The sequence below is a fragment of the Suricata suricatta genome, chromosome 8, assembly GCF_006229205.1.
Source record: "Suricata suricatta isolate VVHF042 chromosome 8, meerkat_22Aug2017_6uvM2_HiC, whole genome shotgun sequence".
Classification (NCBI taxonomy): Eukaryota; Metazoa; Chordata; class Mammalia; order Carnivora; family Herpestidae; genus Suricata; species Suricata suricatta.
Genome location: NC_043707.1, coordinates 67,362,810 through 67,379,236, shown reverse-complemented (window position 1 = coordinate 67,379,236; position 16,427 = coordinate 67,362,810). Strand labels below are relative to the sequence as shown.

General features: G+C 32.8%; 1 protein-coding gene and 1 pseudogene across 7 annotated transcripts in view; one reads left to right on the top strand and one right to left on the bottom strand.

Annotated features, from left to right (window-relative positions):
- Window positions 1–7,970: 7,970 nt before the first annotated feature.
- ZNF644 (zinc finger protein 644) overlaps window positions 7,971–16,427 on the bottom strand; it is a 95,611-nt gene continuing 87,154 nt past the window's right edge. For all 7 annotated transcript variants that reach the window (XM_029946774.1, XM_029946778.1, XM_029946779.1 and 4 more), the window contains 2 exons: window positions 10,442–10,544; window positions 7,971–9,665 (listed from right to left, as the gene is read on the bottom strand). In XM_029946774.1, coding sequence (XP_029802634.1) covers window positions 9,473–9,665; window positions 10,442–10,544 — 296 coding nt within the window. In that variant the 3' untranslated portion in view covers window positions 7,971–9,472. The remainder of the gene's footprint in view (window positions 9,666–10,441; window positions 10,545–16,427) is intronic.
- LOC115300621 lies at window positions 13,064–13,274 on the top strand (annotated as a pseudogene).

The window sequence follows — 16,427 nt, the reverse complement described above, 5'->3', positions numbered from 1 at the left end:
TGGGGAAGAGCACTGGGTGTTGTATGGAAACCAATTTGACAATAAACTATTTTAAAAAATGAATTAATTAAAAAATTTAAAAAATTGTATTCTTAATCAAACTGGAAATAAATCTATCTTCAGATACATAGATTTGGAGAGCTTATCAACTGTAAGCCCTTTCTATATGTTCATTGAGGATATATTCTAACAAAAGATAAATAATTCCAAGATGAAGACATGCATATATAAAACCACAGGGGAAAAGAAACTAATAAATATTCAACAGTTAAAATTAGTAGTACTGAGGGGTCCCTGGGTGGCTCAGTCGGTTAAATATCCGACTTCGGCTCAGGTCATGATCTCACAGTTCATGGGTTCGAGCCCTGCATTGGGCTCTGTGCTGACAGCTCGGATCCGGAAGCCTCCTTCGGATTCTGTGTCTCCCTCTCCCTCTTTGCCCCTCCCTGACTCATGCTGTGTTTATCTCTGTCTCAATAATAAATAAACATAAAAAATGTTTTTAAATTAAAATTACAGATTAAAAAAGAATACTAAGGTAGAATAGGTGAACCCACGGAGATAAAAAGCAGATTGGAGTTTGACAAGGTTTATGGATAGTGGGCAATGGGGAACAAGCAACTGTTTAATGTGTACAGGGTTTCCTTTTGGAGTAATGAAAATATTCTGGAACTAAGGAGAGATGACTTACACAACACCATGAATATACTAAATTGTTTACTTTAAAATAGTTGATATTAGAGGCATCTGGGTGGCTCAGTTGGTTGAGTGCCTGACTTTGGATTTGGGCTGAGGTCCTGACCTCACAGTTTGTTGGTTGGGGCCCGTACGGTGTTCTGTGCTGATGGTGCAGCGCCTGCTTGGGAGTTTCTCTTTTGCTTTTTCCTTCTGCCCCTCTTCTGCTTGTGATCCCTCCCTCCCTCTATCAAAAATAAACATTAAAAAATAAAACAAAATCATTAATTTTACGTTTTATCAGTTTTACCTCAACTAAAAAAATTTCCATGAAAAAAGCAACAAGTCTAGCTTGGAAGTAAACAATTATATACAAGTGTTTTACTTTGGTACACAGTGCTTTATGTGTTCTTCACACAGACTATAAAGAGATGAGTACCAAAGGATAGAGATTTAATATAATTAACAAAATTTAATAAATATGGAAGCCAAATTTCAGGGGATCAAAAAAATAGGTTGCTGAATGGGAGGGAAATAAAACATGCTAAGATTCTTGTGGTACTGGAGGGAAGAGACACAGATATTGATGATAGTAGATGCTAATTAAAAATTAAGTAAATAATTTTAAAATAATAATTAAAAAATAATTTTAATAATTAACCTAATTTTAATTTAACCAATTTTAATTTAATTTTATTTAAAATAATAATTTAATAATAATTTTTAATAATAATTTTTTTCAGAGTGAGAAATTATGGAGTCAGAAGTTTAACCAACTGAGCCACCCAGGCACCCCAAAGAACAGGGGTGATTTTAACAGAAATTCCTTTCTTCTATTCTCAACACTACTAAGCTTTTAGCTTTCTCTAAGCCTAATGACTGTTGAGACTTAGAGATAGCTGGTATAAATAGAAGTGAGGCATGGGGCTCTCTTCTATCTGAGAGAAAAGGGAACTGATAAGGAACTTTCTTCTCCATGTGGTGAAACTCAGGGTGAGGACAAGAGGGTGTTGGATCCTAGGAGGAGCTTGACTATTAGAGATACCTGGCCCCTATGTAATTACTTCTTTTTTAAGCCCAAGAGGAACCGAATAGGTAGACTGAATCCTCCCTGCCATAGAGACTGAGATTACAGAGCCCTGAGAGGGATCAGGGATGTCCTTCAGGTACCTAAGCAAGGGATTTCGGTTCACTTTTCTCTACTTGGAGGACTATTAACATGCAGGCTATCCCGCTACCCCAACAAACAGATCTGAATCCCGTGAGCTGAAAAAGAAAAATAACCCATTTAAGGCAGTTCAGCAACTAGAGAGGAAATCAGCAAAATAATAAAAATATATACTCAGTAAAACAGAAATACTAGAGAAGATAAAAACATGAATTAATAAATCACATCATTTGAGATTCAAGTGCAGTGCACATACACACATTTCTGAAAGTAACATTATCATTGAAACAAAATTTTAAATGAAGAATTAAAGAGGAGGTTGGTCACTGTAAGCAAAATATTTCAAAGTACAAAGCAAATACACATAAAAGGAAGTCATTGAGGGAGAAGATTTGAAAAACAGGTCAAGGAAATACAAAATGCAGATAATAGGAATTCTGAAAAGAGAAAAAAAAGGAAAATATAAACTATTCAACAGAGAATAGTACATCATTTTACCTGAGTTAGAGAGAGCCTGAATTCTGCTACATACCATGTTGTACTGATGAGAAAAGCAAACATTTAGGCACACTTGGCAAAATTCCTGAACTCTATGGATAAAGAGACAATCTTATAAACATCCAGGCATAAAGAACAAGTTACAATGACATAGCCGGTCTTCGCACCCGGAGACAAACAGTGTCTACCACCCCGAGGAGAGGACTGTCCGCCAGGATGTTTTGCTCTGTAAACTTATTATTCACCTTTTAGAGCAAAAATAAGAAACTAAACTAGAAAAGAGACCTCAAGATGAAATAAGAGAAACAGAAACACTGGTTAGCCTTGATAAATTAAATATAAATGGATGAGGATAGACTCCTCAGTGTTGTGAAAACAATTTTTTGAAACAGAAGAGAAAGGTACTACAGTCACTCTAAAGACCTTACAATAAAAGAAGGTTAAGTACAGTATATTCTAAAAAGGGACAGAGAATTTTGCTCTGCCAGTTATCAGAACAGTTTTAAAAAAAGACCCCCCATCACAAAAGGTTAAACAGAACAGAGATTCCATATGTAAATCGCAGAATATCTGAGATTTGATATATGAGAAATTGACTACCAAGGAAATCAAAGTTGAAACTGTAAGGTAAGAAACAAACAATGATAGCTCTATATATCTAAATCAATGGGAAATGGTCAAATCTGACATACATGTAAAAACATGTAGTCTTACACGTAGTTATCAGAAAACCAAAATGCTGAAAATAAATCTTAAGTTGTGGTGGGTAGAAAAATAGAGTTGATGAAAAAAATATCAAGTGCAAGTTCTTGAAAAGACTAACAAAAACAGATAAAACCTTCAGTAAGTTTAATTACGGAAAAAAGCTAACATAAACTTGAAGTAAACATTAGTAACGTGAGGAAACAATAACTTAAAGGGAATATTATGTACAAATTATTCTGAAATTTTAGAAAATCTAGGAGAAATAGGTACTCTTACAAGAAAATAAACTAAAATTGGTTTAGAGAGGGGGAAAAATCTAACAACAAATGATTAAAAAAATAAATAGTAAAAGTAGTCAAAAGATGTCTCTCTCCAAGGTAACAGGCTTATGAGTTTACAGATGAGCATTACCAAATCTTTAAGAAAGTAGAATTGTCCATGTAATGAAAACTCTTTCAGAGCATAGGTAAATATAAACTTCCCAAATCATTTTATGAGGTTAACATAACTTGGATACCAAATCCAGACAAATATAGAAGAAAAGTCCACGATCACTAATAGGCATATATGAAGAAATTCTTTAAAGAAATAGAAGCAAATTAAGTTCACAGTATGAACAGCAACCCATCAAGACTAAGAAAAAATTTAAGGATAGTTCAATGTTTAAAAGTCTATTAATGTTTTTTTATTAACATCAACAGATTAAATAGGAAAAATCACATGCCAAATCTCAAAAGAGGCTGAAGAAATGTGCTAAAATTGAGAGTCCATTTTTTATTTAAAAGAAAATAAAAGAGCACCTGAGTGGCTCAGTCAATAAAGCATCTGACTTTGGCTCAGGTCATGATTTCATGGTTCATAAGTTCAAGCCCAGCATGGAGCTCCGTGCTGACAGCTCGGAGCCTGGAGCCTGCTTTGGATTCTGTGTCTCCCTCTTTGCCCCTCCCCCACTCACACTATCTCTCTCAAAAATAAATGTTGAAAAAATTTAAAAAAAAATGAAACTTTTATCCAGTTAAAAAATTCTTTTTAACTCAATAAACTCTGTCTATAAGTAAATCCCAACGAATTATATTTAATGATAAAGCAAAAGTATCTCCATTTTATGATCAGGAGCAAGAGAGGAATGCAAGCTATCACCATTAATATTCAATATTGTACTGGAGACTCTTCATAATGTAAGAACACAAGAACAAGATTGGGGATAAATATTGGAAAGCAAGAGATAAATATCACAATTTGCAGATGATCTGACTGGCTACAGAAGTTCAAACAAATTAACTGAAAAAATATTAGAATAAGAGTTCAGTACTGTGAGAGGATATAAATGGCTGCTACACAGAGAATCCCTAGTTTCCCTTTATATCAGTAATATTTAACTAAAAATTTTGGGAAAAAATCCATTTACAATAGCAGCAAAACTAAAGTATATAGAAATAAATTTTAAATGTGTAATTCTTTATAAAGAAAATTATGGAAGACTTTCCTATGACATGAAGATAAATGAAAAAACATACCATATTCCTACGAAAGAAGATTATTTTCCATTTTCCACAATTTATAAATTCAGTGCAGTTCTAAAACCAAGATCTCAGAGTTCAAATGGAGTTTGACAAACTAATTCTACACTTTATCAGGAAGAGCAAAATACAAGAACACCATATGATTTCACTCATATGTGGAATTTATGAAACAAAACAAACGAGTAAAGAGAAAAAAAGAGAGAGGCAAACCAAGAAACAGTTTCTAACTACAGAGAACAAACTGATGGTCACCAAAGAGAAGGTGGTGGAGGATGGGTTACGTGGTGGTGGAGATTAAGGAAGGCGTGCACCTGTGAAGAGCAGAGTGTTAAATGGAAGTGCTGAGTCACTCTATCGTACACCTGAAACTAACATCACGCTGTATGTTGACTAACTAGAATTTAAATAAAAACTAAAAAAAATAACTAAAATTTATTTTTAAGAACAACAAGGGGAACATATCCCATAAGGTATTTAAATAAGCTTATTCACTTAATCATTCAGTGAATGAAACATACTGGATACATACTATGTATCAGAACACCTATAGGAAATCAGAATTGAAAAAAACATACAAAATCCCCTCTCTCAAAAGTTTATATAAGGACTTTAGATTTTGATAATGGATTACATAATCTCAATAATTTCTCTCACTGCGATCAACTAAAAAGGTTGTATTAATAAAAACAAAAAACACCATATAAGCAAGAAAGAAATAACAAGATAGTAAAGACTTATCCGGTGAAACTCTAAGACAAGAAGCCCTATGGGGTCACCCTGTAATAAAGCCTTTTACTTTTGCGGAGGACATAGCCTATATCTGGAAGAACTAGCTATGAACTAAGTTTTAATTTCAATGGTTGCAGGGAACTTGTAAAAAAAAAAAAAACCAATTATATTCACAGGGTAAAACATGAACCAGAGGTGTACAAACCTTTCCATGGTCTAGCTCTTATAGCCTGATTTGGGTCATCTGGTAGACCAGGAAAATACAAATCTTGAATTTGCAATGAAAGTATTCTAAACTGGTAGAATCCCTATTCATCTGGCAGAAGTAAATGAAAATCCTATGGAGAAAGATACTATGATACTATACTAGGCTTCAAAATAGTTCTATTAACAGTTTCCAAATATAATATCTAGCATATTGTTAAACATCTAGGCACATAAGAAAACAACATACCATGAACAAGATGCAGGAAAAGCAACTCTGAGTATGCTGAGACCCGTAACTATTTGGAATTATCAGAAGAATATGTAAATAACTATATAGACCATATTAAAAGAAAAACAGCCATGTAGGCTATCAGAAACAATAAAAAGTATATCTAAAACAGAACCCACATAAATTTTAGATCTGAAAAATATCACAACCAAAATTAAGACTTCAGTAAGTGGGGTTTAGTATACTATAGCTTAGAAAATGAGTAAACTGGAAGATGGGTCCAAAGAAATTATTTGAAATGCAGCACCAATAGACAGAAAACTGAGATGTAAGAATACAAGTAGTTTGACCACAAATTTTATAAGCAAACCTAGATTATATTTTTTATGTTAAGCTATATTTAAAATAAATATTTATTTTTCTTAATGTACAAAGAATTCAATCTAAATAGAGTAATTCAAATTAAAAACAGTAAACCATAGGGATTTCTGAAAAAGTAAATTAAACAAAATGTATTCTTCATGGTAAAGATATTTGGGCTGACAGCAGGAGCCTCTCTCACAATATAAGTAAATAAATAAACATTTGAAAAAAAATTGGGAAAAGAGTATACGTTATAATACAACCACAAGCACACTGAAGCAGTACGAGGAAGAAATAGAACACGCTGTTAAAAGTAAATGCCTTTGAGTGATTATACCAAGGTTATTTCCCCCATTTTTTACTTTTTCATTTTCATAATATTTCTAAAATGAGCATATATTATACTTAGGATAAAATCAAAGCTGTCTTTTAGACTAATATGTTTTAACGGTATAGCTCCTGAGAGGTTATATGCATGTCCATAAGAATATTGAATCACTACTGATGGAGCACCGGGGCAGTTTGGTTGAGCATCTGACTTGGCTCAGGTCATGATCTCACAGTTTATGAGTTCAAGCCCCACATCAGGCTGGCTGCTGTCAGTGCAGAGCCAGCTTCAGATCCTCCATCTCTGTCTCTCTCTCTCTCTCTCTCTCTCTGCCCCTCCCCCACTTGCACTCTCAAAAATAAATACAACATTTAATAAATTACTATAGAAAAACTATCATCTCCTTAAACCATAATTAAATATGTGAAATCCAAAACAGAGATATTAGCTACACCATAGTTCTAATATATCCTAAAGAAGCAGAGTAGAAAATACTCCTTTTAGAGAAGTTAACTTTTTTGTCTCGATGCTGTTAAATAAATCAACACTTTTAACCAAATTTTTAAAAAAAGAAAGTAAAGCTCTAATACTAAAGAAGCTTAAATATTTTAGACAACAACAAAAACAAAAGAATTAAAAGAAAATTAGGCAATATCTAATATTGAATCAGGCTATATTTTGATATCATATAATTTGAGACAATATAATTTTTTTTCTAGTAGAAGTCAAATGAAAATTATGTCTTAACTTTCTAGTTGTCAAATAACAGACAACTAGAGTAAGTATTTGCTTCCTACAGAATTTTTCAAATTTTGAAACCCAAATATCTTTACCATGAAAAATACTTTGTTTAATTTACTTTTCAAAAATCCCTATGGTTTACTGTTTTTAATTTGAATTACTCTATTTAGATTGAATTCTTTATACATTAGGAAAAAAATATTTATTTTAAATATAGCTTAACATAAAAAATATAATCTAGGTTTGCTTATAAAATTTGTAGTCAAACTACTTGTATTTTACATCTTGAGAGTTTGCTTAATAAGATAAAATCACAGAACTATAAGAATGAGAGCTGAAAGGGACTCACTCTAGTGATGTTAGTCTTTTCTTGAGGAAATCTTAATTTTTTTAAAAATTTGTAAACTTTTCATGCTATGTAGTATCTCTTCCAATTTAAAAAACATATTCATTTATAACAATGAAACATGCTCAGTAGGAGACAACTAGTATACAAAGACTTGGTATATTTGGAATCAGAAGTAAAGAAATTTGAAATTTTAGTTAGCCTCATCTTCACAGAGAAATACAGTGTGTATTAGGGATTTCAAAAAACCAAAAGTAACCTGAAAGTACTTTCCCCCTATTTATTACCCCAGAGATAAGGAGACCCTTGGTTGAAAATATTTCACCTAATCCAACTTCCTAATTTGAATAAAGTAGTCTGCTAAGTATAAACAATTTAAACAAAATAAAACACAATGTCAAGTGGACTATTTTTCCACCAGTGATAAAAGTAAGAAATGCTTCACAATATAGACGTTATAATTTTCTTTAAGTCTTTTTTTATTTAGAGATTTTTCTGGTAAGGAGATATACCATAGGAAAGCAATTCACTGGCAGTGAGGTATGTATATACTCTACCAAAATACTCCTTATTTTAACTGTTTTTAACTTTATTTACATACGAAGAAAATTATCAATGCATATCCTTGTTTCAACTATAGTATTAGCCATACTACATGAAATAAAACGAAATGGTGCTTGCATACAAAAACTGTTATTTGTAAAGGAATCTGATTGCAGGTTAAAAGAATTAACTTGTTTTTGGAAAGAGTTTAAAAGAATCACAATTTATCATGACCAAGACATCTGCACCATATTTTCCATTCCTCACAGCACATTTATTTCAGTAATTCCGTTATGTCGGTTCTTAGCATGAGCATAGTGTTACACGATTTTCGTACATATAGTCACATCCAAAACAAGTTCTAAAATTTAAATTGTAAACATTCTCATCATATGTAGAAATATTTCAATTGGTGTATTAAGTTTTGCTAACTGATCAAATTTGGAATATAAATGAGAAAGCCTATTCTAAATTGTGTAGTGAGCATTGTTTATTAATTACATTTCTACAATGTTAAATAAAGTAAGAGGCAAACCTGTCCTGTAAGCATGTCAAAATTTAGGTAAAACATTAAAAAGAAACAGATCTGTTAACAAAAGGATGTCTTGCAATAAAGAACATTAGATTTTTTAAATCTATTATGATACAAAAATGTAAAGGGTAAATAGCATCTTTGTTGACAAAGTAGGAGGTAGCATGGATGCACCACTTTATTGTCTGAGAAATGCAACTGGAGTAAAGAATATTTCCTTACCACAAATAATTTCCAGGACTATGTACATATTTCTTTTAGAAATACTTGTTTAAACAAATCTCCCTCCACTTTTTAGTATAAAAAAAACCGTTCCATGTGATTTTAAAAAAACACTTACACATCTAGATAGAATAGTACTCTGCCCTATTTGAGTGAACAGTCTCAAACTATGAAGTACATGATATTTAATGCCCTAAGTTGAGTAAATTTAGTTTAGCGGTTCCTGGTATTATACAAAACACTAAATACATACAAACAAAATATAATATCTTATTTTTCAATGCAAGTCTTGTGGGGAATAAACAGAACTTTGATTCTGGTAACACTGCAGAAAATGTAATTTTCCAGTAAGTCTATCTCTAAGTTATCCATGTGCAACAGTTTATTAAGGACTGTTTACATGTACTGATCTCTCATCGAGTGAACACCGTTAACTGACAAAACTTAGTAAACCTTAAAAACACAGCTTCCATCCTATATAAAATATATAGACTACTTACTGTTTGAAGTACTCAGTTTGCTCTGATGTGACTGTAATTCACTTTTCCCCATTTTCCTGCTTTAGTATTTATAAACGGATAATTTAACGTGGCTTTAAAAAAAAAACAAAGAATTTCAAATTTACATCCAATTTAAATTTGCTATTTAAAAGGTTTCCTTGTTCTATGAAGCTGCTTCTGCCATTAGTAGAGAAAATGAAGTTTCTGTGATGGAGGCAGGCTTTCTAAGTAGTGACGTGACTTCCACCATGCCAGCTCCAGTCCGTGGAAGATTAGCGTTTACAATGTGTCGTTGTAAGTGCTTAATCCAGTCTTCCTGAACAGACAGTGGTCCACGAAAGACTAGGCCACAAAACCTATAGAAGAAGTTGATAACAGTTCTCTTAACATGACCAATTCCCTTTATTTAAAACCAATTCACATAAAATCCATAAACACGAGAAGTGGAGTTTACCACAGCCTGGAGAGACTACCATATACTGGAGGATTTGACAACAGTTTTAAAATACAAACAAAATCAAAATGATTTAATACAATATAAAACAGCCAATTCACAGGTTTAACAGCTATATTATCTCTAGTAGTATTTGTAGAAGTAAAAGCATTATTATTAAATTAAAATTAATTAAAAGGTCTTAATGCCTATACATCTCAATACATTTAAAATAACTATAATTCTAAAATGAACCATTCTTTTCAAAAGACTCTTTCTCAATTCAGAATACCTTAAACTGCATGAGGATGAGTAGAGGACGAGGTGGGAATGAGCTTGTTTGGCTACACTTAGAAGTGTGAGTGGAGAGAAAATGCATTCCCAAGAAGCAGAAACTCAAGACAATTTAGAAAAACAAACGAAATCAAATTAAACCAACGCAAATAAATATCACAACAAAGAAAAACTACTTTCATAGATCACTGAGACTCTGAGATAATATAAAAAATTTATTCATCGGTTGTTGAAATACAGTGTATTACGAGCTACTAAGATTTTAAGTCTATCTCCAAAAGTTCATTTATAACTTGGTTGTTGAGAATGCACCTTCTGCCACAAATTAAAAATCCCAAATAAGTCAGCTAATATGTCTCAAAGCAAGTCTGAGGAAACAGCAGACTTGGCAATATAGGCATATACCTGCATCGGAGAATGTAAACCTCGTCAGCACCATGAGGTAATGTTAGCATTTTCTTCTTACTTCCAGATCTTGACCTTGATTTCTTTTGCTTACAATCTAAGGCTAAGAAAGGGAAAAGAAAGACTTAACATTTCTTATATATTCCAAAACATGAATACATACTTCTAGAGAAGTCAAGACCATCTAAATCAAGTTAGAAAAAGTCTACATTCATTTTTATTCCCTGAAGCATGCACTAACTTGCAGCTGGGTCTTCAGTTACAGTAATGTCATCTGCACACATTCTTCCTGTACTACTTTTTCAAATAATGCTTTATCATACCCAACTGAGAACTGAGAAAATGTAACTAAACTTAAAATTATTGAACTGGTCAATTATTACAATAGTAATCTTTCCTCTTATGACCATAAATCCATTATTTAAATGGTCACTAATCTCCCTTATTTCCATGAAAATTATAATATTTTACTTAAGATCATTAAATTAAATTTCCATTTGATTACTATTCCATTAAGTAGATATCACATGCTTTAAAACAGCAAAGGATCATCACCAACAAAGTAAAAAGCTCAATGAGAAATAAATTTTGCAACAAATACACCTTGAATTCTATAATAATAATTAGCTCTTAAAATTATATGCTGGCCCTATATTTCAAAGGGCAAAAAAAGCTCAACTCTCAAGTTTTAACTCAGCTTGTATTGTATGTACAATATATGTTTTATTTTACTAAGAAATAAATATAAATCCAGGTTATCTCACATACATTTACAAATGGACCAGAAATGTAATGCTATTTTTTACATTTTATTCAATTTACATTATCTCTTATATTTTTAAAATGTGATTAAAACGAGAAAAATGATTTTTATATTAAAGCCGATCAAAATTTTAGTGCTGTTCTTAATTTTTTTCAATTACTTGACTTCTCCTTCAATCACTTATTCTATAAAATCTAATTTAATAAAGGAAAAAAGTACTTTTTATAGGTAGGAATAGACAGAACATAACATTTTATTGGTCTTTGAATACAACTACACCATTCCTTTGAACGAAGGGATGACAGTATTCCCGGGAGCTGCTGGTCAATTAGCAGGAAGAGAAGGTAAGAGTTTATCTCTAGGGATCCAAGGAGGCGGAAAACAAATGTAACAGAAGAGTTACAAAAATGGCTTTTCCTCTGTTAACCAGCCATGTGAAATCCCCTGGAACCATTCTAGGTAATTCTAGGTAAGAAAGAATAGGAACTGGCTATCCAATGATTCTGTGAAATGAGTTGTTCAAAGTCCAGATTCCAAAAGAATAGATGCTACTATTACAAAACCGGTAAACACGATTCCTTACAGTCAAGCGGCAAAGCTAGCAGAAATGTCATACAGAAAATTAAAAACCATGAGAAGCCTAGACATATCTCACTCAAGCCACTGTTTTCTGCTTCTTGACACCTGACTCTTAAAAAGCAAAATCCTGCTTGCGCCCAGAGTCTTCCTTTGCTTATGCTCAGAAGAAGAATCTAATAAGTAAAGAACTGTAGGAAATCAAGTTAAGTATTAAAGAATGGCTAATTCAAAGCTAATCAACCAAAATCTGGAATAGACAAATCTTATTAGTTTCCTCAGTCAAGAGCCTGGCACATAGTAGAAACTCAACAAATACTCAAACAAAGGAAAACCCAATAATTGAACCTTTGACATTCAGACGGCATATGAACAGAAAATTTCTTCTACCGCTGTGTGATACAGGTAGCATCCTATAGCACACCTTTGCATCATTTGTTTAAAGAATATATTGCTAACAGTCATATTCTTCATTGATCAATCTACCTTAGAAGTAGAAACTAAGTTCTTCACAACCAGTAGGAAGAGTGAGGTATCAAGTGCTTTGTAAACAGCACCTTTCCCCCCACTAGTTGCAATGGTAAGCAACGTGAATTTAAGTGGATTTTAAAGCAATTCATATACTAGACAGAAGTAAAGAGTTTAGGGAACTCAAAGGGCTAAGTGTTACTAGATGTCAGCTATTCTTTCCCTATCTATAAGGTAAACCACACACAATCCGTGTCTTTGTTATGTGGAACAGAGTAAGCATTTGGTTTATCATGAGATTATAGGTAGAATCTTACTTTGATGAGCTTGCTGGTTGTCAAAATTGCCACACTGTATTCAAATTCCTTTTAAAATGTAAATAAATTACTGTAGGATACAAACAGAATGTTATAACAATCCTTTAAAAATTTGTTCACAGAATGCTAATGTTAAGGGTGTAAAGAAAATTGAGGGTTGAGAGCAGAGGGTGATAGGCAACTTTGCAATATAATGTTTTATTCTATATTTAGATGCTGTAATTCTTTAAAAATGGAACTGGACATGTTTAGTTTGAAGTGTAGAAAGATTTTTGACTTTAATACAGGAAAAAGAATTCTTCTAACTTTTGATGTTATGTGGACTCTATAAACAGGTTTAGGCTATTTTATGAATGATCAGATCTAAATTTTAAATTAAAATGCCGTAGTTTTTGCAGTAATTAATATTTAAAGGAATTAGGTTTTCAGAAAGCAGGACAACTCTGCCAACATATGACAGAGAATCTCAATTGCCCAGGATTCCAAGTAAATTCAGAGATGGCTTCTTGGCCTTTTGGCTAAGATCAAGCGAAGTATCGGTTCTTGTCAGTTTAATATCTGATACATCCTCTGTCCAAGTAAGTTCAGAGAACTGAGCATCCCTTGGAAAACTGGTCCATAAAGTAAGTATATTAAAAAACCTAGTGCCTGTGGTAATTATACGTAAATACCTTGGTGTCTTAGTATCTCCATGATCACTTTTAAATAAATTTTTTTAAATATTTATTATTGAGAGAGAGACATAGCATGATTGGGAGACAGGCAGAGAGAGAGGGAGACACAGAATCCAAAGCAGGCTCCAGGCTCTGAGCTGTCAGCACAGAGCTGGACACAGGGCTCAAACTCCCAAACCATGAGATCATGATCCAAGCCAAAGTCAGATGCTTAACTGACTGAGCCACGCAGGTGCCCATCTGCGATCACTTTTAAATTTCTTATCCCTTGAAATGTCACTTATTTATTTTAGATGGTAAAATATGAATACATTTTACAGGAATACTTTTTTCTAATACCAACATCCAAACTTCATGCCTGCATTACACCCCAAACATTTTAGGAAAATCTGCAAAAAAAAATGAGTATTTAACATATTATTAATATGCACACAAAGGGACATCCATATGGTATTCTCTACATGAAAAAGATGATTTACACAAAATGTTCCACTAAATGAAAAAGATGATGTACAAACATATCTATTTCACAAATGTTCTCATTCAACAGTTTTTACTATATCTAGAGGGAAAAGCAGTTTTATTCTGGACTGTACCAGGAATCACTAGAACATTAAAACAGAACACTACCACATTAAGTTTTAGTATAATGGGGCTTATCAATATTTGTGATAAATAGTAAAAAGTTTAACAAAGTTATTTATCTTAATAATCTGCCAAATATATAACACTATACAAAGTCTTTCTTTGTAATAGGATTTTATATGCATTTATTTGTTAGTGTCAAAAAATAAAAAGACACATACTTTTATCTCTCCCAAAGTATTTTATATCTAACTTTGTTTCTGTACTTGAAATGTATTTACACAAAATACTACCTTAGTTTTAGAAATTCTTAATTTTCTTCTCTTGAGTATAACTGCATCTTCAATAAAGAGCAAACTCAGTCATTCAAACCTTCCTAAGGTTCCTATTCAGGGTGGTAAAAAAATGTTTAAGTGATCAATTTTAACCAGAAGACTGTTAAAAACCCCATTGCAGTTATCTGGTTTATAAAGGATGTAATGTACGACTGGGAGTATTTAACGTACTTGTAATGAGAGTGAATATACTCCGTTATATACAAAGTTTTAGAATACATTTTTCAATAGAACAGCTGTTTGACCAAATAAGAATGAAAGATAAATACAATAGATTTATGAACCCTCAAAAAGAACACCATACTGCTGGGCTACGAAATATAACAAGAGCAGCAGGAGCAACAACAACAACAAATGTGTCTAAAGCACTAAACCACATCAGTGAAAAGCAAATGAATAAATAACATAAGAGATACAAATTCATTTGTTTTCTGTGAGCATTATTTAGTTCTACACCTAGAAGGAAAAGAATTTACTTTGGGCTCTAAGTAAGTCTTAAGTAATTCCTGCCTTTTCCATCTTTCTGCCCATTAAACACAATTGTTTCAATGAATTTCATGTTCTCTTTAGTTCACTACACAAATGATCTCAAAAAGTGAGGATTTATTTCTTAGAAACATCTGAAGTTCACTGTAGTAAAGGAGCACATCATAACTAAAGTAACATTCACTTCCAAAATATTTTTATTTGCAATCATCCTCGTCTGCCCATTTAATTAAAAGTTCCATTTCAACAGTTTTGTTCCTAACTGGTTGTTGGCATCTCTGAGGTAAAGTAAAACTTAATAGCCCCGCTATACATATCCAAAATAAGAGGTATGGTATAGTCCCACTAGAGGGAAGAAAAATTTCTTCTCCATCCCGTTGGTCTGTATAAGATGAGTAGGCAATAGCAGCTATGAGCTCATTCAAGAAGACAGTAGGGGATTAAAAAAAAAAGGCATAAATAGGTTAAATCATCATCCTACCACCATCAACACTCTGGTAGTGGAGGAGGTAGGGAGTGACAGTGGAGAGGTGGCAGGAGAATGCATATGCCTATCCCAAGAGGTGCACAAGTGTGAGATGATAAACTCAATTCTAGTTGCTGTCATTAATCCTTCAAAGTTCGTAATGTCCTAGGCACATAACAGACTGTGCAAAGAACATTTTCTTTCCCTCAGTCCCAGTTGAAAAAGGAACATGGCATTTTTGAGGGGAAGAAATCTGTTACCTTGTGTAAAGTAGGGATGGGGGATAGAGAGAGCCAAATTCTCATTTCTTCAGTGTACACTCTTATCTTTTCATAAAGTGCCTACAAAACAGCCTTCATAGGTGTATCACTTGTGCAGTCACAAAGAATCCCATACTTAGTTTAATGCTCTTGTCATACGCAGTCTTAAATTCTTAATTTTTTAACACAAGACTCTACATCTTCATTTTGCACTGACTCTACAAATTCTGTAACCCGTTCTGGGTCCTGAGTACCTACCACACTAAATGAGAAAGGCAGCTCTCAGGTCCACTTCTTAATCTCTTGGCTCATAAAAAAAGGGCTAGTACGAGAAAAACTGTTAAATCCTACCCTCTACAGCCCATTAAAATGGAAAAAGACTTTCCTATTCCCAATACCATTTTTTTTTGTTTTTAGGTATACTGCCATAATCAAACCAATCATTATTCCCAAGATACATATAAAGCAGTTTAAGTGATTTATTGTTATGAAAAGCAATGTTCCCCTTCCAATCAGAATTAAGCATACAGATAGATATACAATTAGCAACCTCAAAAGTATATTTTCACCATTATTTTCTCCTGATACTTTCATTCTGAAATTGGATATTTTTTCAGTACCCTAAGTTACTTCCATCAATTTTTAGACTTTCCATTCTCAATTACTAAAAGCAGTAACCAACACAGACTTAGAGAGCAATCATAGCAAAGTTAATTAGATCCTGCATGATTTAATATTTTGCCTAGAAAAAGATGGAATGAAAAAATACTTGAAAAGCAGATTTCCTTTGCTTTAAGTATAAGGTTTATTGCTTAAAGTATTAGTCTAGAAAAGGCAGGTACCTTCAGTTCAGCCTACAAATTAACGGTTATATTAAGGGCAGCAATAGCCATCTATGTCTGGTTCAGAGAATGAGTGCAAGCAAATGAAGATAGCCTTTATTTAAACTTGGTCTACTTGGAAGAAAAAGAAAAGTATATTCAATTTGTAGAAGGCGTTGCTATTTCAAAGTAGAGGGGATATTCGTCAAAGAATATTTTAAGTGCTATCCCCCTA